The sequence below is a fragment of the Corvus cornix genome, chromosome 1A (genome assembly GCF_000738735.6).
Source record: "Corvus cornix cornix isolate S_Up_H32 chromosome 1A, ASM73873v5, whole genome shotgun sequence".
NCBI classification, from domain to species: Eukaryota; Metazoa; Chordata; class Aves; order Passeriformes; family Corvidae; genus Corvus; species Corvus cornix.
The window spans coordinates 49,006,264-49,029,900 of record NC_047057.1 but is presented as its reverse complement, the minus strand read 5'-3'; the positions used below and the strand labels follow the sequence as shown (position 1 = coordinate 49,029,900).

The 23,637-nt window shown below is 47.1% G+C and overlaps 1 protein-coding gene across 6 annotated transcripts in view; it reads left to right on the top strand.

Annotated features, from left to right (window-relative positions):
- ZC3H7B (zinc finger CCCH-type containing 7B) overlaps positions 1-23,637 on the top strand; it is a 43,834-nt gene that overhangs the window by 13,766 nt on the left and 6,431 nt on the right. For 2 of the 6 annotated variants that reach the window (XM_010410627.3, XM_010410630.3), the window contains 12 exons: positions 521-580; positions 1,937-1,979; positions 5,954-6,213; positions 7,685-8,036; positions 9,015-9,073; positions 9,981-10,143; positions 10,228-10,389; positions 11,242-11,447; positions 12,887-12,987; positions 13,668-13,849; positions 17,429-17,514; positions 22,887-23,020. In XM_010410627.3, the coding sequence (XP_010408929.1) occupies positions 521-580; positions 1,937-1,979; positions 5,954-6,213; positions 7,685-8,036; positions 9,015-9,073; positions 9,981-10,143; positions 10,228-10,389; positions 11,242-11,447; positions 12,887-12,987; positions 13,668-13,849; positions 17,429-17,514; positions 22,887-23,020 (1,808 nt within the window). The remainder of the gene's footprint in view (positions 1-520; positions 581-1,936; positions 1,980-5,953; positions 6,214-7,684; positions 8,037-9,014; positions 9,074-9,980; positions 10,144-10,227; positions 10,390-11,241; positions 11,448-12,886; positions 12,988-13,667; positions 13,850-17,428; positions 17,515-22,886; positions 23,021-23,637) is intronic. The other 4 variants (XM_019292455.2, XM_010410628.3, XM_010410631.3 and 1 more) reach the window with 3 other exon arrangements.

Here is a 23,637-nt window from a genome sequence, read left to right as displayed (position 1 = left end):
AAGGGAACTTTATGGGGAAATACTTTTTGTAGCTGTTCACTGTATTGGCCTTGCCACCTTTTTTGCTGCTGTCATGTTACTCAGCTGAGATGGGCTTAAACCACCTGTATATTAGAAATATAAAAATTAAACTCTCCAAAATGCTTTTTATTGTTTGAAATTTTGTGATTAGTATTTTGTTAATACTTTGCGATCTCTTGTGTTGAGTTCCAGCTTTCACTCCAATACTGTAATGCCTTCCCAAAGTAGTAATTTCATAATGAAAAGCAAACCTTTCTGTTTTTCAAGAAGTTTTTTGCCTCCTGATTGTGGGTCAGATGTTCTGAGGTGTACAGAACAATCATATGTCCCTTTTCAGTGTTGACAAACGTGTACCCGTGTGTCACAATGGGGTAACCTTTTGGGGTGGCTTTTATTTTTGGGCAGTGCTTGGAAGGAAACCATACTGTAACCCAGCTTTACCTAGCTTATGAGCATTCCTAGGCTGTATTCTGCTCTAAGACTGCTCTCTTCCTTGCAGCAGGAATTGGAAACATTCTCACTACTCAGTAATGGCACGTCAGTCAATTCGTCAAACCAGGTAGAGTGTGCATCCTGTGGTTGTTACTGTTTATGGATTGTGCTACTAGAATGTTTCAAGGTTTTATTTACATGCAAATTTATTGTCTTTTAGGTTTGAACTGTTTTAATTAGTGTTTTCTGCTTTTAAGGAATATTGCCAAGAAATTAATTTCTTTGAAAATATTTCTACTGATGTAATTTTTTATGTCAGTAATTAGATCACCAAAGATGCTTATTTTTCTTAGTTATTGTGAATGCTTGCTTTCTCTTGCATTTAAAATAAATTTTTGTTTTCAAGTTTTGCATATCTAACAACAATGCTAAGTAAAAGTCAGAAAGTGCAAGTTCTGAAGAAATACACAAAATGAAATCCCGTGATGTACTGAGCAAGGTACATACACAGTTTTTGTATTGTTTGTGTTGTCCTGGGAGATCCAGCTGGGCAGGGCAGCACAAATACTAAGGTAAAATATAAGAAATTACTGGTTTCCTTGTTCTGCCACTAGGCAAAAAAACCTCCCAACAAACAAGCACTTGCTGTTTTTACAGGCTGTTTGGTACTTCACAATGCTTCTTAAAGCAAACAAACAATAAAACTGTAAACATCGTAATTTTGTACAACAAGATGGGATACTAAAGAACTAGTTTACCTCTCACTGTTCAGTGATTTGGTTTAATGTCTTTCTAGTAAGGCCAGTGAGCTTTCTTTAATAGTTATGCCTAGTTTTTAATTCAAAAATCTTTTCCTTTTGTAAGAATTGAAAATAGTGCAAAACCCATTGTAGTAGATGCAATATCGCAAGATAAATGCTTTACTTGTGCCTTTTTAAGCTTAAGCCAAAAGCACGCATACTTACCTCTGTTTATGTTCCTGTAAAATATGGACTCAATTTATTCCTTGCCTTGAGCTCCAAGTCAGCAGTTGTCTTGGCAGAAACATTTTCCTGTTTCAAATTTGCTGTAGAAGTTTGTGGTTGTTAGATTGCAAAATATGTGAACTAAGAAAAGGAACGTTGTGTAAGATCAGGCTAATCAGATCTCCCATGCAGTGGGCTGACCAATGGGTGTGTCCTGGGGCTTGGGGCACAGTGTTGTCATCCACACGTAAAATACCCTATTCTATGTATGGAGTTGCTCACATGGTTGGATATTGTGCAAACATGGTTTTCCTTTGCAGCAAAAGGGTTTGTCGGCTGTTGAAGGTAAACATGAATAGGTTCCTTGGATTAATGGCCTCCTAAAGTTCATTGGTTTTACTGTTCTAGCACAGGAAGAGGCCATAAAGGAAAATAAAGGGTCATATACATTTATGTCTACTTAAAGATTAATTTCTCACAATATTTTTCCTCTACCTTTTCCTGCATCCTCTTTGCAGACTACTTCCAATGGATTGGGCTCAATAGATGACATTGAAACAGGTAAAGATATCTCTCTGCTCAGACTTTTGTGGCTTCAGTATGGTATATGACCAGACTGGCAGGCTTGAGAGGTTCATCACCTGCATTTGTGTCTCTTCTGCACACTCCCAGCTTTGGTGACTAGGAGAAGGAAAAAGTGGTGCAAAGCAGGAGTGTTTTTCTTGCAAAAACAGCTTTTTATCCAGGCCCAGTGAAAGACACATTTGGGAATTAAAAGGGTTTGTTGAGGTACACAGCTCTCTCCAGTTGTGCTTTCTTTAAGCTGTGCTTGGCAAAGCTTCTGAAACTCTGCTCCAAGCCAAAACAGTCCAGATAAAGTGAAGTTAAGGTTGTTTGTGCTCTAAGTGCATATGGTCTTCCAAGACGTTGAGGTGGAGAAATTGAAAACAATAGGAGTTGTGAGGGACCCAGGGAGAGCTGAGTTCAAGGTTAGGCATCCAGGAGGAGAAACATTCTCATGCTGGGAAACAAGTGACCTTAACTCTGCCCCTGCAGAAAGGCTTGCTACCTTGTGTGCTGGAGTTCTGAAGTTCTGCCTCTGAGCACATCAGCCTTTATTCCTTTGTAAGGTAGCTCTGTGTGTCAAGCTAAGTGTGAGTACTTACCACCACAAGTAGCAATTGCTCTTTTTATAGAAAGAAACTAATTTCATTATTAGGGTGCTTTGGAAAACATGTTAGTTCTCTGTTGAATGCCAATGATTGCTACATGAGATCATGAGTTCTGTGAATTAAGGAGAGTTTTTCACATTATCTTGCTGTGCTAAAATTAACTGGACTCCTACTACAGAGTAGTGAATGACTCCATCCAGTAAGATCTTTATCTAATCTGGATTTGGTGTAAGAGCAGCATGCCACCTTTGCTGCAGATTAGGCAGACAGAGCCTTTCCTGCTAGGAAGTCTTTGCAAAAGCACTGGAATTAGGTGTTATCCCATTGCCTTGAGAGTGTTGTGCCTCCAAGACAGCTGTGGGTGCTGGGTACCCTGAGAGTTTCAGATACAAACTTTTTTTAGCAAGGATTTTTTTTGTTGTTGTCTTGTTTTAAGATGCAAACTCTTGAAGCCCTTTCCTTGCATGTTTTGCTTGAAGTCACCTAGTTAATCAACTCAGCCTAGTCCTGCAGGGAGATCATGGCTCAGATCTGGCTTAGTATGGCCATCGGCCAGCTAATGCACTAGGGAACCACTGCTGTTTTGGAGAGTGGAGCTAGCAACAATGCTTTTAAAAGCTCTGTACTTGTCCCTTGGGGACAGGCAGGTGTATGGCCAGAGAAGCTACCAGCTGGAGGGGCTTGGTATGGGAGACTTGGTTCATGGGAGTGTATGGATAAGACCCTCACTGAGCTTAGAATAATACATGGGGCTGAGAGGGGCAGAAATCAGCAGGTGTGGGTGTGTCTGTGAGCTATTCAACAAAGAAAGCTCTTTTATTCTTTTAAGATGGAGCAAACGTTAGGGGAATGCAGAGGATGCATGAGCATTCTTTAAGGAGAGTATGTGAGATGTGGGTATCACACCTGGTCAGTGAGGTCAGCGGATGGGGTGTCCTGAGGAAAGCAGGAATGGGAAAGGAGAAATTGGAAAAAAGATTGGACAGAGTAGAGTGGGAGGAAGTAACTGAAGGAATGACAGGATTTGGGTGGTCAGGGAGAGGGGAGTGGACATCTTCCCTCTTCTACTTGCAAGTAGTGGAACCTGTTGATCCCTGCTCTTCTTGCCCTTCACATGCACTGAGCTGTGGGGGGTCCTATGTTATTGTCTGCCTTTTGGTCATGCATTCAGCTTTTATGGATTTGGGGCCTCTTAGGATGTGTGAGGGCCTCTTTTCTTTGCTTCCCAGTCTGAGTGGAAAATGCAGGGCCTCATTCATTCTTCAGAGAAGGTCTGAACTGCTGGATCCTTTGGGGCCCTGTCATTGTGCACCCTTTTGCTCCCTGCCTGCACGTGTCCCCATCCCTTCCGGCATGTTCTGAACTTCTTGTTGGCCTCTGTAGGGATCTTGACAGTACTCCAGATTTAAACATCTGAAAAATGGGAAGGCACAAGCCATCCCTTTGTACTGCAGGGAATCTGGCCAAGCTTCCAGCCATGAGGGAAGCTGGATGGCTGGCTCCCTGGAGGCTGGGGGTTCTGCACCAAAGGGAGATGAGACGAGAGAAGTCATTGGAAAGGGGGCATGGGGTTGGAGCTGAGCCTGCTTTGTGGGGCAGCTGCAAAACTAAGGACATGCATGGCCTTCCTATGAGTTGCCTCCTGTGGGAAATGTATGCAGCTGCAGCACTGAAATCCTGTGTTGGATCCCATAAGGTACAACATGTGCTTTTCTTCAATGGCATGCTTGAGGATGTGGAGAGGGACCTGTGTCTGTTCCTTGCCACTTCCCCTGCTTTCCCTGTCTTTTGTCATGGCTCAGCCTCCAGTGCCTTGCACAGTGAACTTTGCTGTGGTCCATCCATGTGGACCGCTCACAACAAATACTGGAGGAAAGGTTGCAGGGGTTGGTGCCGTGCTCCTGGTGGGGTTAGAGATAGGGGGACATGCCTGTGTGTGTCATCTCTGCTGTTGTTTTGTTCAGGACTTGGGGGTTTGCTGGAATTGCTAATTTGCTGAGCTCTCTAAGAAGGCACCAGCACATTCCTGGGCCAGTGAACAAGGAGACAGTAACTGGGCTCACTCACCCGGTCCCTGATGCAAAGGGATGGCCGAGTTCTCGTGGGGGCTGCATGAACAGACCCGGTACAGAGAGAATGCAGCATTTCTTGCTGGATCAAGTGTTGTGTCTATGAAGCTTGTCTAGTTTCTTTCCCAGTCTTATCAGTCTTTCTAATAAAAGCTGTTGTCTCTCCTTCCAAACTTTGCCTTGCTTTTATAGCCTTAGTCTGTTGCAGCTCCAGCGCAGCCAATGGGAGGAGTGGTTGGAGAAGGTAGCATCTTTGTCTTATTTCTTTTCTTTTATTCCAGGACATCTGCACTGGGGCAGAATTAAGGTAGTTTGGGTGTTTGGCTTGAGAATTGCAAATGTAACGCTGCATTTTCCAAATTTCTAACATTTGAAATTTTTTTTAACCTTTACTTTTCTTGAGAATAAAATGCTCTTCTGTGAAGAATATGTGCTTGCAGCCTTAACTTCACTTAACAGAGGTTTATATTGCATGATGGGAACATCTTACTACTTCAGTTATTTACTGGAGACGGGAAGAAACCTTAGAGAAAACCACCACCTCTTTGCTGCCTCAACCCCGCCTCACATGAGTTTCCAAGGGCATATTTGCTGATTTGCAGATGTTGAGGGGGAAAATGGGTAGCAACCTCCCACTTGTGGACATCAGAAAAGACTTCAAGAGCAGGGAATTTACTTGGGTAAGGACAGCTGAGTGAGTCTGATGGGGATTTTTGGGACACATTGTTAGCACAACCTGATCTGAACACTCAGTCTCTGACTCTCCTCCCAATAGGGCCTTGTGTTTTTTCTCTTCTTCCATTTAGGATGCCTGGGTTTTTAGAGAGGGTGTGCAAGTAAGCAAGCTTTCAGCTGGGCTATCAAAGCTCCAAGGGGTAGAGAGGGCAGTGATCTCTGCCAAATGCATTAGTAATGAATATTAAGGAAAACACCAGGGGGTGGGTTATAGAGAAATTGGATCATGTGCCCCTGGCCTTTAGTCCTGGCCAGTTTGGAATTTGGTAACTTCTTGGCCACAGGTTTCGTGTTGTTCCTGGCTGCTGTATGTGCTTGCCAAATCTGACAGTCAGACTGGGCACTGGCCCTTAGAATGTATTTCAGCCATTGGTGAGCCACTGGAGAGTGGGAACAAAAATGAAAGAGCAAGTGCTCTTCAGACTAGAGCCTCTCCTTGCAGAAAATTGGCGTACTTGTTTTCCGTGATTTATACAGCATTGGTTTTGCCATGTTGTGCTCTATTTGCCTCCTGCAAGAGACTCTCCTGGTGACTGGCTCTGTTCTTCTCTCATCACAGACTGCTCTATGGACCTGCAGTGCCTCCCAGCTCCTGTGGCCACCTCCATCCCTGTGAACGAGGGGCTGGCCCCTTTGCCCTCTGACTCAGATGCAAAGGGCTTGCCCACCTCGCTTCCTGCTGCCAGCTTGCTCCCATCTCCAGACTGTGTACCCTTGCCAGTGCCTGAGAACGTGGAGGACTTCACAGATGGGGACATCATTGGGGAAGAACTAGACTCCCTCCTGGATTCCCTTGCTGAAGGGTCACCATACCCTCTAGTAAGAGTGGGCACTGCATGGGTCCCCTGCTTCTTTGTTCCAAATAGGTCCTTGGAGGTCCTTGGAGCATGAGGACCTTGGAGCATGCTGCCTCTCTTTCTCTTTCTGTAATTCTTGTCTCCTATCTCTTCCTCTGGCAAAACTCATTCATTCTTTCCTTTATTTCTGCTACTGTGTGTGTGTAGAGTCCTCCTCCAAGCCTGCTCTGCTGTGTGCAACTTCAGGGAGCTGTCTCTCAAAAGATACCCAAAGTACCCCTCCCCTGACATCTCCCTCAACCTGGCCTCTCATGTCCGTGAAGTTGAAGCAAGTCTGAGAGTAGAAATGAGTGTGGTGAAGCAGGAATGATGGATGTATTTTATACAGTGGGCATGCTCTAATCTTGTATTTTGTGCAGATTGCACTCAGCTCTTTGAACAGGTCTGGGAGCTACATAGACAGTCTGTATTCATACTTATGTTGGATTTTAGTTGCCTGTGTTGCTTATGTGAGCCACGTTGGGTCTGGAGGCAATATACTGATTTTTGTGTTGGAAAAGCCCTGATGAGAGGTGCCATGAGTCATGATCATTATCCTGACCTCGGCACTCTGTGAACTCAGCTGCATTGTTTCTCAACCTGAGCTGGTTTAAGTGCCCAGCACAGGGCACTGCCTTGCAGACTGATGAACTCAGGTATCCCAACACCACCTCAGGGATCCTGGTCCAGACTGTTTGCAGTACAGAAAAATTGGAAGGTCTGTGGCAAGTCTGCAGGTGGATTGAGCTGCCAGGTGTCCTTTTGCTCCAGCTAGTACAGTCCTTCACTGAGAGCCTGTTGCTCTCTGTTGTCATGGTTTAACCCCAGTCAGCAACTAAGTACCAGACAGCTGCTCACTCACTTTCTTCCTGCCCCTTCCCCAGTGAGGAGGATAACTGAAAAAAACCCAAGCTTGGGGCTTAAGATAAGAACAGTTTAATAAGTGAAACAAAATAAAATACAATATTAACAACAACAAGAATAATAGAAAAGGAGAGAGAGGGAGGAATAAAACCCAAGAGAAACAAGTGATGCACATTACAGTTACTCAGCACTTACTGACCAATGCCCAGCCTTCCCTGAGCAGCAGTCAGTGACCCTGATCAACTTCCCCCAGTTTATATTCTGGGCATGATGTTCTATGGTATGAAATATTCCTTTGGCTTGTTCAGATCAGCTGTCCTGGCCATGCTCTCCCCCATCTTCTTGTGCACCTGCTCACTGGCAGAGCATGGGAAACTGGAAAGTCCTTGACTTAGAATAAGCACGACTTAGCAATAACCAAAATATCAGTGTGTTATCAGCATTATTCCCATGCTGAATCCAAAACACAGTGCTGTACCAGCTACTAAGAAGACAATTAACTCTGTGCCAGTCAAACCCAGGACATCTGTTTTCAGTCTTCGCTCCCCAATACTAATTTGCTATTTATCCTCCTTCCTGCTCCCCTGAAGTCTCTGGTCCAGGGCACCATTCCTACCAACCTGCCAACAGAGATGCCCCAGCTGATTCCTGTGTTTCCGGGGGGAACTCCGCTGCTGCCTCCAGTTGTCACAGCCAGCATCCCTGTCTCCACTCCTCTGCCACCTGCCTCCTTTGGCCTGGTGATGGATCCCACCAAGCAGCTCTCCTCCTCCTCCTCTGTCCTGGATGCCTTCGAGGCTCCACCAGGAGGAAGTGGCAGCTCCACTTTAGATTCGCTGGATTCCCTGGATCTGCTTCCATACACAGATACACGGCTTGATGCCCTGGACTCCTTTGGGACAAGCAGGGGGTCGCTGGATACCTTGGATTCCTTTGCCATTGGTAGGTGCGGGGTGATGAGGTTTTGTGTTGCCTTAGCTGGGAATGCATGCCAAAATTATTTCCTTCAATGCTGAGGACATCTGTCTTGTAGCTTTCTCTGCTGGTGTGGCAGAACAGGAATATAAATGTAGAAGAGGGCAGGGAATTGTCTTGGACAGAGTAGCTGATTATGTTTAACTCAAGAGTAATGAGGAAGGCTGTGGGCGTGTAATCCCAGATAACCAGTACGTGCATGGAGTGAAATCTAAAGAGGAGGCAGGAACACAAAGGTGTATAATGATGAGTGGTGAGATTTAAACTTGGCTTGGTGTCCAGAACACCTCCCTTGGCACAATTTGCTGTACTATAGCATGATTCCTCCACCCCCCTCCTCAATGACTCTTTGACATTTTGCACAAAGTGAGCAGAATGGTAATGGCTGTTTTAGATGATACAGGACCTTGTTGTGCTGGGCAGAATGGTAAAGGCCAAGGTAGGTCTTTCCCATCTCTGGATTCAGGGCAATGGGTGTCCTCTTGAATGGGGCTCTGCACTCTCATGTCACAAGGAGAAAATCTGTGAAGGATGGTGGGCAAAGACTAAGTCCCCTCCTGTTCAGGAGGGAAGTGGACTGCTTCTTGGTAACTTGTTCCCAGTATTGCAGTATATTGGCAGCAAAAGTAGTTTGAGAACAGCAGAGATTGGCCAGTTAGCACTTGAACACTCGCATTCACCTCAGTTTTGGGTTGCCACTTTAGGAATGCCGGTGCTCACCAGCATAGAGTTGGGTTCAGTAGGATTTCTGGGACAAGATGGCCTTTCCTGGGGTTTTTCCAAGTCTAAACAGATGCTTTGGGAAGAAAGTATTAAAACATTATGAAATAAATAAAGCAAATTCATTTATTAAGCTTTTGTTTGTCCATTTATGAGTAGAACTGCCTCTGAGAGTGAAATTACTGTTTTTGTTTTGTGCGCCTCTTTTCCCCTTCTTTTGCCTAGAAGAAACTAGCTCTCAGGAACTGCGACACCCACCTGGCAGCCAAAAACCAGCCCCAGTGGTGAGTGAGCTACTGCCCCATGCTGACGTCCTAGGGGGCTCTGGAGCCAAGGTAGTAGTGGTGGTAGTAGTGGTCACTTGGGTGATGTAGGTAATTTGGGCACCTCTTCTTACCCTGCCCTGGTGAGTGTTGCCTCCCATGTTGCGGCAAGGCAGGTAAAGATTCCCCCAGAATCAGTAGGAAGACATTTGTTCCATCTCTGTTTTTATCCATAACTGCATATTGCCAAGGTAAACATGGTGTGACCAAGGTTTTAGGGTCAGCAGGGGATCATGGAGGCCGGTGTCCCACTGTATCTGGCAGCCACATAATGCTCAAGGATGGGGCAGAGCAAGCCAACTTTGACTTACAACTACTAAAGTTCTTTGCTGCTCTCTGCCCCTGTCAGGAGCCTTCTCCAGATGTTCTGCCTCTGTCCTATGTCTCTAGTCTTGGAGAAAAAGGGGAGGATTAGCAAGCTTGGAACGGAACTTATTCTTGAGTTCCTATCACCTGCTGGCCCTATTAACATCAATGTGAATGTCCCTGAAGATTGACTGATGAGCAGTTTGGGTTTTTTCTTAGGTTGGGATAAGGTTGATTTAAAAGTCTTTCATTGCAGAGTAGGTTACAGTGGAAGGAATGGGAAGGAGTGAGGGGGGCATTTTGTTCTGTGGATCATGATAGAAAACTGGGGTCTCTTACCAGCAGGAAAGAGGCCTGTATTTGAACTGAACATAGCACAGTGTTCATTCTCTTTGTAAAAGTTGCACGCTTCTCTTCTGGAAATGTCATTTCAGATGTGAACATTTTGATGAGAGAGGAAATGAAAAGGTTTTGAGAGACTGGAGCAGGGCAGGGGGTTAGAGAGGTTTCTTGCCCATATGGTTGCAGAGCTGAACAGAGAGGTATGTGTGTTTTCACTCAGGTTAACCTTGGTGGGGCGAGTCACCCAGCTGTCCCCAAGGCCACCGAGCACCTGCTGTCCCAGCCAGAACCAGTAATGCCCAACACAGCCCTGCTGGTGAAGAACCCCCTGGCATCTACTCACGTTTTCAAACAAGCCTGTCATATCTGCTACCCCAAAACAGGTGATGCATTTGCTTTGCCACCAGAGCACTGGCACAGACTAGGAATTGGCTTTCCCCAGGCTGATGGGTTATTCTTTCTGGCAGGGCCCAAGGCTGGTGATTACACCTATCGGGAAGGCTTGGAGCACAAGTGCAAGCGGGACATCCTGCTGGGCAGGCTGAAGAACTCAGAAGACAAGACCTGGAAGAGGATCCGTCCTCGCCCAACCAAAACCAACTTTGTAGGATCCTATTACCTGTGCAAAGGTGATCTGTGGCGGTTGGTCACCGGGAAGGGGCTGTGTCAGGGGAGACTGGAGGCAAATTCTGTTGGATATTGCCTGCTAGCTGTAGGGTCTCCTGTCCCATCAGTAGCCTATGGACTGGATGGCTCAGTACAGTGAAGGGCAATGAGCTGCTATGTTGTGAAGAGCAGGCAGCTTCTAAAGTGGTGGAGCAGAAGAGTTCCAAAGGCTCAGTGAGGTGCTGCGCACAGTCGAGCGCTCAGAGCTGCTCTGCTGACATGGGCTTTACTGAGAACCTGTCCCCTGTATGTGTGCTCACATTAGTCCCACTCAACCCAGCTGCCCCATGGCAGGGCTGTGGTTCTGCCTAGGGAAAAGCATTCTCTGCCTGCTCCTTTGCTCCAGCCCATCCCACCGTGCATGCAGACAGTGTGACCAGACTGGTTCCCTGAGGCAGTGTCATTACAGAGTACCTAATAAGGTACTGGGGAGATTGCAAGAGCCAAGCTAAAATGGCTCCTTACTGCTGGGCCTATGGGAGAACTTAATCTGTATTGGCTTTAAAAGGGTTAATTAAGTCATGATCTGTCCCTGGCCAGGCACTGAATTAAAGCTCGCCTCTGTTTTGAGATGGTTTCCACCATAGCAGCATTACTGGAGACTCTCACCATTCAGTAGTTTTCATTAACTTTCCCGAATGTCTTGATATAGGTGAACTTGGGAGGAGATGTCTTTTCCTTTTTCTTTTAGCTCTGTGTTTTCTTGCTTTCAGTTCCTTGTGAGGCACGGGCAGTGGGAGGAGATGAGAGAGAGTTTAGTTTCTGACTGGGCTGCCCTGCCTGTGTGGTGGTGTGTGCTGTTTGTTGCTTTGTAGATATGCTTAACAAGCAGGACTGTAAGTACGGGGATAACTGCACCTTCGCGTACCACCAGGAAGAGATCGACGTGTGGACGGAGGAGAGGAAGGGGACCCTCAACCGTGACCTCCTCTTTGACCCGCTAGGTGGGATCAAGCAGAGCAGCCTCACAATTGCCAAGCTCCTCAAAGAACATCAGGGCATCTTCACCTTCCTCTGTGAGGTACAGAACTGGTGGGAGGGGGCAGGCATCCATCATCGCTTCAGTATGTATCTGGACCACTAATATGTTGATAGTTGCCACCACGAAAATATGGTGGGATGACTCGTACAACTGGAGTGCTGCAATGGTGGCTGTAAACTCTTCAGGAGGGACAGGTGAGGAAGGAGAGGCAGCAGGGGAGCCCTGTGTGTTAGGGAGTGTTTTGACTGTCTAGAGTTTAACGATGACGACGATAGGGTTGAGTGGTTACGGGTAGGAACTGGGGGAAAGGCCAACAAGGTGGGAGTCTGTTACAGACCACCCAACCAGGGTGAAGAGGCAGACAAATTATTCTATAGGCAGATGGGAGAAGTCTCATAATTGTTGGCCCTTTTCTTGTGGGGGACTTCAACTTACCAGGTGTCTGCTGGAAGTACAACACAGCAGAGAGGAAACAGTCCAGGAGGCTCCTGGAGTGTGTGGAAGATAACTCCTGACACAGCTGCTGAGGGAGACAACTAGGGAAGGCATCCTCTGGGCCTGTGGTTTGTGAACAGAGAAGGACTGGTGCGTGATACGATGGTTGGAAGCCGTCTTGGGCACAGCAATCATGCAATGATAGAATTTTCAGTTCTTGGAGAAATAAGGAGAGGGGTCAGCAGAGCTACCACCTTGCCACTTCACCTTCTGAAGGGCAGACTTTAGCCTATTTAGGAGCCTGGTTGACAGAGTACTGGAGGGAAAAGGAGTCCAGGAAGGTTGGACATTCTTCAAGAAGGAAATCTTAAAGGTGCGGAGTAGGCCACCACCTGTCCCAGCCAGTGCCCTGCTCCCAGAAGGACAGTGAGCACTGTATGCAGCTGTGTAGGAGAAAGGAGTTTTCCTCCTCCCTGCAGCTGAACCAGGTGCTTACAGCCTCATGGGATCACCTGTCTCTTCCTCCATCTTGTGGTGTTGCTTTGAATTGTAATTTAGCCCCAGTTACTTTAGAAATCGGAATTCCATAATGCAAAAAATGCCCACTTGATGTCTGTCCAGAGCTCCTGAGTTGGTCAGTTGAGAATTGCCTCATATCATCTTAATGCTCTGCAGCACAGAGTTTCCCATGTTGGCAGCACATGTAAAAGGATGTGTTCTTTGCTGTGAAGTGGCTGTTCTTTTGTTTCTCCCTTGTTCTTGTTCTGTTGACTAACAGGGAAAGAATATGCGGCTCTGACCAAAATTTTTCCAACCACAACGGAAAATTCTGTTGAGAATAAGCCAAAAAGTGTTGTCTGGAAGCTTTCCCAGAGATTGACTTGCGTTATTTTAAAGCCCTACCACAAAGTTTTCACCACACTTCTTTCTAACTTTGAACATTAGAATAGGCTGGCTCTGGTTCGTCTTCCTCTTCCAAGTGAAGTCGCTCTGGTTCACTGCTCTCTAAGATTTTCCCAGTATGCTAATTCTTCTCTTCTCAGATTTGCTTTGACAGCAAACCCCGGATTATCAGCAAAGGGACCAAGGACACACCATCTGTCTGCTCCAACCTGTCTGCAAAACACAGTTTCCATGACAACAAGTGAGTGAACAATTTTTTCTCCTGATGGGAACCATCTCTCACAAGTCCAGCCAGTTTAACTCCAGGGCGCTGGTCTCTTTCTTCCTTTCTTCCCTATGGGTTCCAATCATAGGACAGCTCAAATCATGATAAATAGCACTATGAGCTTCACCCTGCATGTTTGCTCCTGGTGCTGAGGGATTTCAGGCATCAGCAAAGCCGTTTGGAGTCAGTCTGTTGAGTTTTCTATTGACTTAATTTGCCTTTCAGTTTGGTCTTTACAAAAAGGTCAAAACAAAGATCCTCTAGCTCAAGATCCTGCCTCTGACTGTCTGGTAGTGAATGTTTAGGAAAACAAGTATAACAAACATGTCAACTACACAGTCATACAATTCCGTCGGTTCCTGGCAACCTGAGACGTAGGGACTTGCTGAACCGGAGGAGTTGGTATCTTTGCTGTGTATTTTGAAACGTCTGATTCTCTGAACTTAAGCAGAGCATCACCCATGTGCTGAAGGTGAAAATAACTACCCAGGCTTGATAGGGTGGGAGGGCAGGGGTTTGCTTTTCCCAGAGGAAATCTGTCTCTCCTGGAATCAATTTGCTTGTGCCCTTTTCCTGCCTTGTCAAATGTCTAGATGTCATATGTAAGGAGGAGGTGGGGAGGGTTTGATCCACTGGTGCTTCTTGTTTTTCTGCAGGTGTCTGGTCCACATTGTGCGTTCCACCTCCCTGAAATATTCCAAGATCCGTCAGTTCCAGGAGCACTTCCAGTTCGACGTGTGCCGACACGAGGTGCGTTACGGCTGCCTGCGTGAGGACAGCTGCCACTTTGCTCACAGTTTCATTGAGCTCAAGGTCTGGCTGCTGCAGCAATATTCAGGTGAGTGTGACTTGGCTGGTGTTGTGTATACCTGAGTTTCTTCCAGTGTGTACCCAGGGCCAGTTGAGAGGGGAAGAAGGTGATTTGGGAGTACTGAGACGGTGTCACTCACTTGTGCATATTACTTATTCTGCCTCCTCAGGGACACAGAAGAGAGGACCGAGGTGTTCTGTGAGGTGATTTGGCCCTTGTCCATTTACAGGAGCAGTGTTGTTATAATTTGCAGACCAGAAAGCCTTTCCCTTGGGACCAGCTGAATAAATTAAAATTATAATTAGGTAGAGCTGAATCCCAAGAGGTGTTTGGTGCTTAGATCTTGTGCAAATGGCAGTTGGACTCCTGAGTGAACATCTGCTGCAGTGAGAATGGCAGCATGTACAGGTGACAAAGCAGTTGGTTATATAAAGAAGGCTGTGCATCTCCAGTTTCTCAAAACCAATTCACCAACAGCAAGATAATTGGTGTTCCCCAAAAAGCCTTTGATGACATGCCTCAGGAGAGGGTTTTACAGAGATTGTACTCAGGGAAAGCATATAATGACACTGCCACATCTAGCACTTTGAGTCCTGTCTCTTTGTCTGTCTGACATATTGGAAGTTTTCTCTGGCTGCTCTCCTGTTGGCTGTGTAGATACTGGTCCACCCACAGTGCTACCTACATGCTTTTTCACCACAGGGTCTCATTTAGTGCAACACCCAGCCTGGTAATGGGAGTACTTCAGAGAGGAAACACATTATGGATGTTTCTCACCATTCTTTGATGTCATAATTGATGTTTAGTGCAGTCCTTGGCCCTGGCTTCAGCTCATGAGGGACAGTGATGAATAAGTAGCACACTGTGGCAAATGCCATCTTTAATCTTTCCATTTGCCCTCATTTACTTGTGGCCTCAGGAAATTAAAAAATTACAGCTCTGGAGTTTCTAAGAGCACATTGCCTGTGAGTCGTGGGCCACCATTGCTGCCCATTGCATGCTTGTGATACTGCTCATTGTACTCCGGGCACTCTAATATTCAAGTACCTTGCTTTTTTCCCCATCCCATGGTTGGTTTATTTTTGTTGTTTTGGTTTGGTTTTGTTATTCGAAAAGTTTCTTTGCTTCCTTCTTCCTTCTCTCTCTGTTTCTTCCTCTTCATCCTGCAGAAGAAATAGACTGATGTTTTTCTTCTTGCCTTCTTTACTTGAAGAAATGATTTCAAAGGGGAAGCTGAGGAGATGAAACAAGCCGTGAGTTAAGCTGCAGAGGTGATCATTAAGCCTTGTGCTTATTTCCACCTTTTCCAGCAATAGGAGAGATGTTATCTTGTGGGGTATTTTTCTGCAGGGCTGTGTGTATGAGTCTGCTTTCCTTGTGAGTTTGCCTTCCTGGAGTAGTGGTTTATTACCTCTCCTAAGTGTAGTCTTCATTATGGAAACCGAGATTAAAGGTAGTTGTTGCCATTCTCTGGGAATGCTTTAGCTGTGGAGCAGAAAGTTTCATTTGGGCACTATTTGCTCAGCAAGAATAGGAAGAGGGCAGCTTACATTTGAAACACTTCACAGCCATTTAAGCAATTACAGAGCTTTTGGCTTTGTTCATGGGGATAAAGGATTGTATTAGTGGAGTAAAGGTTCCCAAGATCTGAAAATTGGACAGGCAGGACTATTTTCTTGTTCACTGTGGCTTTTCACAGACATCTCTTGCTATCTTCTTACACCAGTGGTAATAACAGACTCTTTGTCTTCACTAATGATGTTGCAAAAGATGCTGAAGTATTACAAGTAATCAACACATGGGCCTTTTGGTTCCCAGATCATTTCTGTGTAAATGGTTCATGCTTTGGAAAGCTGGTAGATTGGAAACCATCCTTTCACATTTGCGAGGGTTTTTCTTTCCCAACCACCACATTTCTAGACTGTATTGTTGAGTTAGTTCAGACTTCTGGAACTGGAAGAAGGCAGTCACAAGAACTACGTTTGAAATTCAGTCTTCTGACAAGACCTTTATATGCTTCCCCCTTTGGTTCTGCACCCCAAGGATTACAGGTGTGCAGAATGGAGAAGGTGGGAGCTGCTTCAGCCCTTTCCCTGCCAGGTCCCGTGCAGCATGTTAACTTTTTGATGCAGTTTTCCCAGCTGTAGAGGTTTTGTCCCCAAAGTACAAATCAGCATTGTGTCCAACGCTGGAGTACTTGGACATGGAAGAGGGAATTGCAATTTTTCCAACTCTACACCATTTCTTCTGGGATTAATGGTTAAGAAGTAGAATATTCACCAACAGCTCTGATCTGTGAGCAGTACCAGCTATGCAATAGCTGCCATTTTAAAGGCCTGAGCAAATGTTCTTGAAGAATGGTGAAGTTCCCTGAATGCTTTTCATCCTGTTCAAGCCCTGTGCAAATGGCAGTAGTGTTGCCTGACAGGGACATGAACAGCCAAAATCACAGATAGGAAAACTGAGGTCAGGAATGCTGTAACTTACCCAAGCTACACACAGCCTAAGCTGAGATGAAAACTTGTGTTCAGTGGCCCTTAAGTTCTGGAACGTGCTGTCTCCCAGATCAATGGTTGTGTTTATGTAATGCTCCTGGGCAACACCTCACTTCAGTAATAAAAGCTGTAGGCATTAGCAAAGCAATCAAATTTGCAGTGTCTGTGTCCTGGGGATATTGCATCAAGGCCTTCCTCAGCACCCCTCTTGTTGCAGTCAGCTGCCTGTGCAAGATACTTGCTTCAGTTTGTTTTGGCAGCTATCTTGGGTCTTTAGGCCACTTAATAACTTGAACACCCATCTAGCTGGCTGGTGCTAACAGAGGCTGTTCCCTCACCACTTGAGCTGGTCAGGAACTAATTCCTTTGATAAAGTCTGGCCAATCCTTTCTCTTGTTGTCTGATGTTGTATTTCTAATATCTGAGACCTTGCAGATCTTTCCTTGCTTGTTACTTACTAGCAGCTGTTTCTTGGTTGGTTTTGCACTGTCGGTCATTCCTTGCTGCCTAGGTTGTGCCTATATGTGTTGAATTTCAACTTTCCTCTTCACCTGTTGATTAATGGGGAGCCCCCTCAACTTGAAGGCTAATTAAAAATCCCAGCAGGTAAGAGGTGAGACTTCTGGGGTCTTGGAGATGCTAGATGTCTCATTGGGTATCTGTGATCTTCCAAGCTAGAAGCAAAAACTCCATATACCACAGATCAACAGGAACAAAGCATTGCCTTTAGGACCTTGGTACAATCTGGTGATATGGTGTTGGGGGACAGCCTTGGTCAAGCTCTTGACCCTAGTGAAGAATTACTGGCTTGGAGGCAGTGTCTGGGTCGTTTGCAGACTGCCTGAGCAGAAAGCCAGGTCTGAACAAGCCCAGGAGACCGAACTCTTCTCCTTTTGTTTGGCTTGTGTAGAGAGTAGCTTCCTTAGCAAGGGATTAGACATGTTCTGTGGTGGGTCCTGTCACAACTCAGTCCTGACATTACCAGGGGGACTGTTGGGAGCTGTCAGCCCCTCAGGGGTTACTAAGCCCAAACTAAGAAGTCCTGCAACCCCTCCCTCTCTCCTCTTGGCCAAAGCAGTATGGCTCAGTTCTGTCTCCTTTTTGTTCCCAGGAATGACCCATGAAGATATTGTGCAGGAGTCTAAGAAGTACTGGCAGCAGATGGAGGCACATGCCAGCAAACCAGCCAACAGCGTGGTAAGTAAGGCCCATCTAAGGCTTGGAGCCTGATTTTGCTCCCAATGGTTACAGCACTTTCTCTCCTTTTCTCCCACTGCTGTGCCTGACAGGTCCCAGGCAGACCAGGATGGCCATTGAGGTGGAGGACAGCTGAGAGCTTTCTTGGTTGCAGTGCTGGTTCTGAGCTTTGTGCCTTGTTTTGCAGTGTTGTTATCTGCTTTGTTCCCTGCCAGGGTGAAGCCTCCAGGTCACCGAGGGCAACACACAGAGAATGGTGTTTCCTGTGACACCTTGCTGGTGAAACTGGGAGATCTTGGGGCAGTGGCCACACAGTGGGGGCCAAATGTGTCCTGCTGCCAAGGGAGTGGCAAGGGAGCATAGAACAGTTTGAAGGACTCTTAAGGAATGACTCATGACCTATAGGACTGATCTAAATGCAGGAGTGGGGGCAACTGGCAGCCCGGGTGCTGTTGAGGCGGGGCAGGTGGTGCTTTACCAGGAGGAGGCTGGGAGCTTTGCCTTTATTTTGCCACTTTGCCTCTCAGTGTGGAGGGCTGCACCCTCCAGCACTGCCAGGAGCATACCAGGGCAGTGCGGGAGGGGTTACAAGCAAAGGGCTCTTCTTTGTTTACTTTCTCCCATCTTGTTGGCTATGGGCAGGGCTGCTTTAGCCTTTTTTTTTACCCCACACGGGATTTCTGTACTGTAGGAGCAGAGCCCACCCAGTGAGGACAATTCCCAGTCCAGTCCTGAGGTTGAACTAAAGCAGTTTTTGCCATCAGAACAGGGAATTTTTGCCATTAGAACAGGAGAATAGTGGAGAAAGTGTTGTAAATCCTTTTTGTTCCCACTTGACAGCTTTCTTTAGCCTTGGTGAGCCTACGCTTGCCATCTCTTGGCCTGTGCCTTACTGTCCAAGCAAGAGTGTTTCACCTTTGTGTGGGACCTGTCACCTAGGAGTGCCTCTGCAGAGACCAGCACCAAGTGCAGTCTGTAAGCACCCTGCAGAGGAGGTGGTTTATAGCAGAGGAATCCGAGTTACTCATGTGTGATGTTTAGCTGCTGGTTTTTGTCTTGGTTGTGTGTCAACAGAAGTGTTCTGAAGGCTGTAGGGCACTGATGCTGGGGAAGCATCTGTGGGAAGGTCTGATGGGGGTAGCTTAGCCCAACAGGAAAGATGCAGGTGACTGCACTGACACTTGCAGTGGGCTCTGTGTCCTCCTATGCACTGGTTATGCTGCATGAGATGAATTCATCCTCCAGGGGATGCTCAGCAATAAACCTGTGCAGCTGTTGTGGTCTGAAACGGTTGGAGGAGAGGAATGGGAAGCAGCAGTCCAGAATAACCAAGGTCTCTAGTTCCCAAAACTGTCTGACTTGCTTAAGGAATATGTTCTAGGATGATCTGAATGGTCCCTGCAGCCAGAGCTGGCTGTGATCTCTTTCTGCCTGGTGTGGGGACAGAGGCAGTGGCCTGAATCTCCACATGGGAGGAAACTTAAGTGTGAATTTGCAGCAGTTTGTGACAGCAGTTGCATTTATATCAGCAATCCCTGTTCCACATGTGTGCCTTGCCCCAAGAGCACAGTCCAGAGATTGGTTCTGTCCTGCCTGCTGTGAATCTACCTGTATTTTCCAGAAAGCTCTGTCTTGCCATTCTCTGTGCATAATGAGGGGATAAAAAAAAGATAAATGGACAGCTGTTTTCCTGTAAGCCTTGCAGCTTCAAACTCACCTTTGGCTGGCGGTGCTGCTGCTGGAAGAATAAGCTACACAGCAGGCATGGTCAGAGCATGTCCTCTGAAGCACGTGGAATCTGGATGCTAAGGGTTCCATTTCTGGCTGCTGGGGCTTGCAGGGGGCAGAGGATTGGGAAATGAAATGCCAGAGCCTGCTACATTAGGGGATGGGCAGAGAGCTACAGTTTCTGGGCCCTGTGGGCCGTGCTAGGGCTGATGGCCAGTGGCAAAGTCTGGCTGTGCCCCACAAATGCCTGTCACAGAGCTGGACTGCACCCACCACCCTTCCAGGGTGCAGAGGCAAAGCAGCAGCTGTGTTGGTACAGTCAGAAAGTGCCTACCAGCAGCACCACCAGCTCTCTGTAGGGATTGGCAGCCTGGCACTGGCACTGTGCAGGGAGACAGCCAAGTCAGTCAGATGCATCTGTTTGCAGTAGCACACCATGGCTTTGGCAACAGCACGTCCTCAGCCAGAGGGCTGTGCTTTGGGATGAGACCCTGGCTTGCTGCCAAAGACCCTGCAGGCAGGACTAGCTATCTGTTGAGAGATGTTTACTTTTGCCATTGTTTTTTCCTGTCCAAGCAGGCTAACGTGACTCAGAGTTTTCTCAGCGTCCTTCCAGCTTTCAAAGTTGGCTCCATGGCAAAGACAACTTCCCAGGAGTGCTGTAAAAACAGACCCCTCCTTCCCACCATCCCGTGTGATCCACTCTCACTCCAGTGCCCTCTGGTCAGCGGAAGCAAAGTCATTCTGGGGGATTTTGCTGCAGTTTTGTCACAGCTGCCAGTTGGACTCAGCACCTGGGGCTGTCCAGTTGTGGAGAACAGAGGGAGGCAGCATGCAGGGGCCCAGTAGCTGTGACAGTGAAGGTCAGGAGGCTTAGCAAGAAATGAAGAATTGAGATACATTGCTTGCCAAGCGCCTGCCGGCGATCTTGCACTTGGCCCCACAAATTGGGCCTCACAGCAGATGCTGTAGGAGTAAACCCAGTGGCCACAGATTGAAGAGCCGGTCAGCAGGAGGGGCTGTTGTAGGGAGCTGGATGTCCTCCCATCACATCCCTGCAAACTGAGGGGTTCTAGCCCTCATTTTTTCTGGTTTTCAAGAGCTATTTTGTTTTTATTCCCCTAGCCAGCTGCAGAACCCCCATGAAAGCTGACCTCAGAATTATCAATTTAGGCATGGAGAGGAAAAAAGTCTCCAATAAGGAGTACTTGCATCTAAGTCCTGCTCACGCAGTTGGAGTAACCTAGGTTACTCAGCTGAGTAACCTAGGCTCCTCATATATAACCTAGGCTCCTCCTCTCCTGAGCCATGTGGCTCCTCCAGAGAAAATTTCAGTGTTGCTGAGAGGGGTTCCTGAAGCTGGGAGACATGAGTGGCCATGCAGGGTCTGTTGCTTTCTGCAGAGCCTGAAGTGGAGAGCTGTCGTGCCAAAGACTTGTATTTATTTGGTTGCCATGGTGCATAGCTAGCACTATACTGTCTGGCTTCACAGCAAGGGGTGGTGCCGTAGCCTGTGGCACTTTTGCCTGGCTTCGTCTGCTAGAGCCTCATGTGATATAATTTCCACACTGTTGGTTATCAGCAGCCTGCCAGGTATGTGTCTTGCCTTTACAAATAGAGTCATGTAGCATTAACAGCAGCCGCTTTGATTTTTTGCTTGGCTCCTAATCCGCTGGGAGCATACACTGACTGACCAGCAGTCTGCGCGACTCAATGAAGAAATGCATGGGGCTTCTTTTGGTTAAGAATTTGTGGAAAAAGCAGCCCAGATTACCAGAACTACCTGAGAGGTATTTTCTTTCTCTCTGATCTCTTGTCCCTTCTGGAGACACTCAGTTTTTAGTTTTGCTGGGTCAGTAGGTTTGAGCAAAGCTTCCTGGCAGTGCTGAGAGATATGTCACCAGGAGGATAGCATGGGGTGGATAAAAGGGAATATGCCAGCAGTGCCATTTTGTTACCATAGGCCTGTAGGTTTGATGGGTCAGTAGTGAGCTGTAGTGGAATTTCCTTTGGAGACCAAGTGGAGATTAAAACTTCTATTCAAAGGCCACACATCTGAGAGGGAGGCACCTTATTGCCTTCCATGGTAGCCCAGGTCTTAACTCTGTTCATCCCACAGCCAGCCACTTTGATGTGTTCTTGGTGGTCACCAGCACAGGTGACAGCTGACAGCAAGTGATGAATGAGTCATGTGCTGGGAGCCACCAGAAAGGTCATTCTTGCAGATGAGTAGGCCAGAATCTCTGCTGCTTTTCAAAAGAGATGCTGGTTCTCTCGGAGGGTCCTTTGGCTGGAACATCAGAGAACTGATGGCCCCTTGTAGGCAGCACAGGCAAGGTCAGCTCCTCGGTCAGCTTTCCACAGTGACAGAGGACCTTTTATATGTCAGCTCTGGTTCTACAAAGGACTAGGTCTGGAGGATGCAGAGTGGTAGTTGATAGCTGATGTGGTGTCTCCTGGGAAGTGCTTTGATTCTGTGTTGCCTGTGCTTGCTGTTTTCCCTTCATGAAGGGATGCAGCCAGGCTCCATGCTGCTGCTAATCAATTGCTGGCAGAAACCTGCTTTCAGGGACATGGCTTGCGTGTCTGTTTATTGTGAGATGCTCGGGTTAAAGTCAAGGCATGGCAGATGGGACAGGCTGCTGATGTGGCTGACAGTCACAGAATTGTTTTGCTGGTGCATGACCTTTGTGCTTCATGGCCAGCTCGATGGCCAGGGTGTTCTCTTGTACTCTCACATACTCCCGTGCCCAGGGCCACTGGCATCCAGTCGGATTTATTCTTTGGTTTGGAAATGAACTGGAGACACCAGCCTCATGTTCTTCCAGTGGTGATACAGAATGCAAACAGTTTTCCAGAGATTTGCTGAGAAAACATGAGGCAGCAGGGATATGAGATTGGCTCCTTTTCTTTTTCCTTCTCCACAGTCCATTAGTCATAATCCCAAACCAGCCTTCTCAGGTGGGGTGGGGGCGAAAAGTGCAGTGACTGAGAAGATGTGAAATATGTGCATTGTACCTCTGTCCGGAGTCTGTGATTTAACTGCCTGTGAAACCCAATGCAGAGGAACTGTGAGAGATGGAAACCTGCCCAGAAACGGCTTGGAAGGATATCTAGAAGAGGACCCAGCTCTGACTTCATGGTGTCAAATGTTAGGTGTGACATGAGCTTCTTGCTCCAAAATCAGAAGTTTTGCGTCCTGCGTTATGACGTGGTCCAGCTTCCTCCCAAGGGGGCTCTTCCAGCTGTGTGACCGAATGCTTTCCACAGGCAGAGTGGGACATGGATTGCCCTCCCTGCAGGGAAGTGGGGATTAAGCTCTGGGGCAGGTCTCACAGAGTTTGTCTGTACACAGAGATACGCTGCAGGGGTTTCACAGCCAGGCCTGGTCAGTGCTGGAAGCTGCCAGGCTGTCTGTGCTTTTGGCCAGATGTCAAAGCCCAGGAAATCATGCTGAAGCAAGCAGTGGTTTTGCTCCTGTCTGGTATCTCATCGGGCCACCAGCTAACACTGGCAAAAGAGAGCTGATTTAATCTGGCTTGTCGCTGGCACACAGGCGTGCAGGGAGCTGCCAGCGTCTCCGCGGCAGGTTTGGGGGGTGCATTTTGCCTCTGTTCGCCTGAGGCTGTGGTTCTTTTCCCCAGGCTTCTCCCCGGACTCCCACATCAAGCACCTTTGACCTCCAGATGAAATTTGTGTGTGGCCAGTGCTGGAGAAACGGGCAGCTGGTGGAGCCAGATAAAGACCTCAAGTACTGTAGTGCCAAAGCCCCCCACTGGTGAGCAATGCAACCTTCTCTTTCCTCTACCCCTCTTCAAGGGCAGGAATTTTTCATCCTACCTTCTCCAGGGCTTCATTTGGCATCTTTGGAAGAGTCTGTAAGGTTCCCTAGCAGCCTCTCACTGCTCAGGGTGTTTGTCACTATAGCAGGCATTGCAGATAGCTGTTTTCCAGCTTCCATCCCTCTTTACTGTGTGTATTTGCTGCCAGCATCGTGCAGACTGTTACTCCTGGCACATGCAATCCAGCTTCCACAATTCCCTTTTCTCCCAGTTCCTATCATTTCTTCTTAGTAAGGTCACTAACAGAGTTCTCCTCTGCACATGTTTATACTCTTAGCTGTTTGCAGATGTCTGTCAGGTCACAATCAGCAATGATTCAAGGTATTCTCCTTCCTTTTAAATCAGTTTCCCTTGGCTCCTTCATTGCTTTGGTTGCTCCTCTGTGATGCATGTCATGTCTGTTTGCACCTCTTGACTCCTTGGGCCCATGAGAATGTTTGGTGTGATAGAATCATTGAATCATAGAACACTTTGGATTGGGAGAGACCTTTAAAGGTCATCTAATCCAGCCGTCCTGCAATGAGCAGGCACATCTTCAACTAGATCAGGTTGC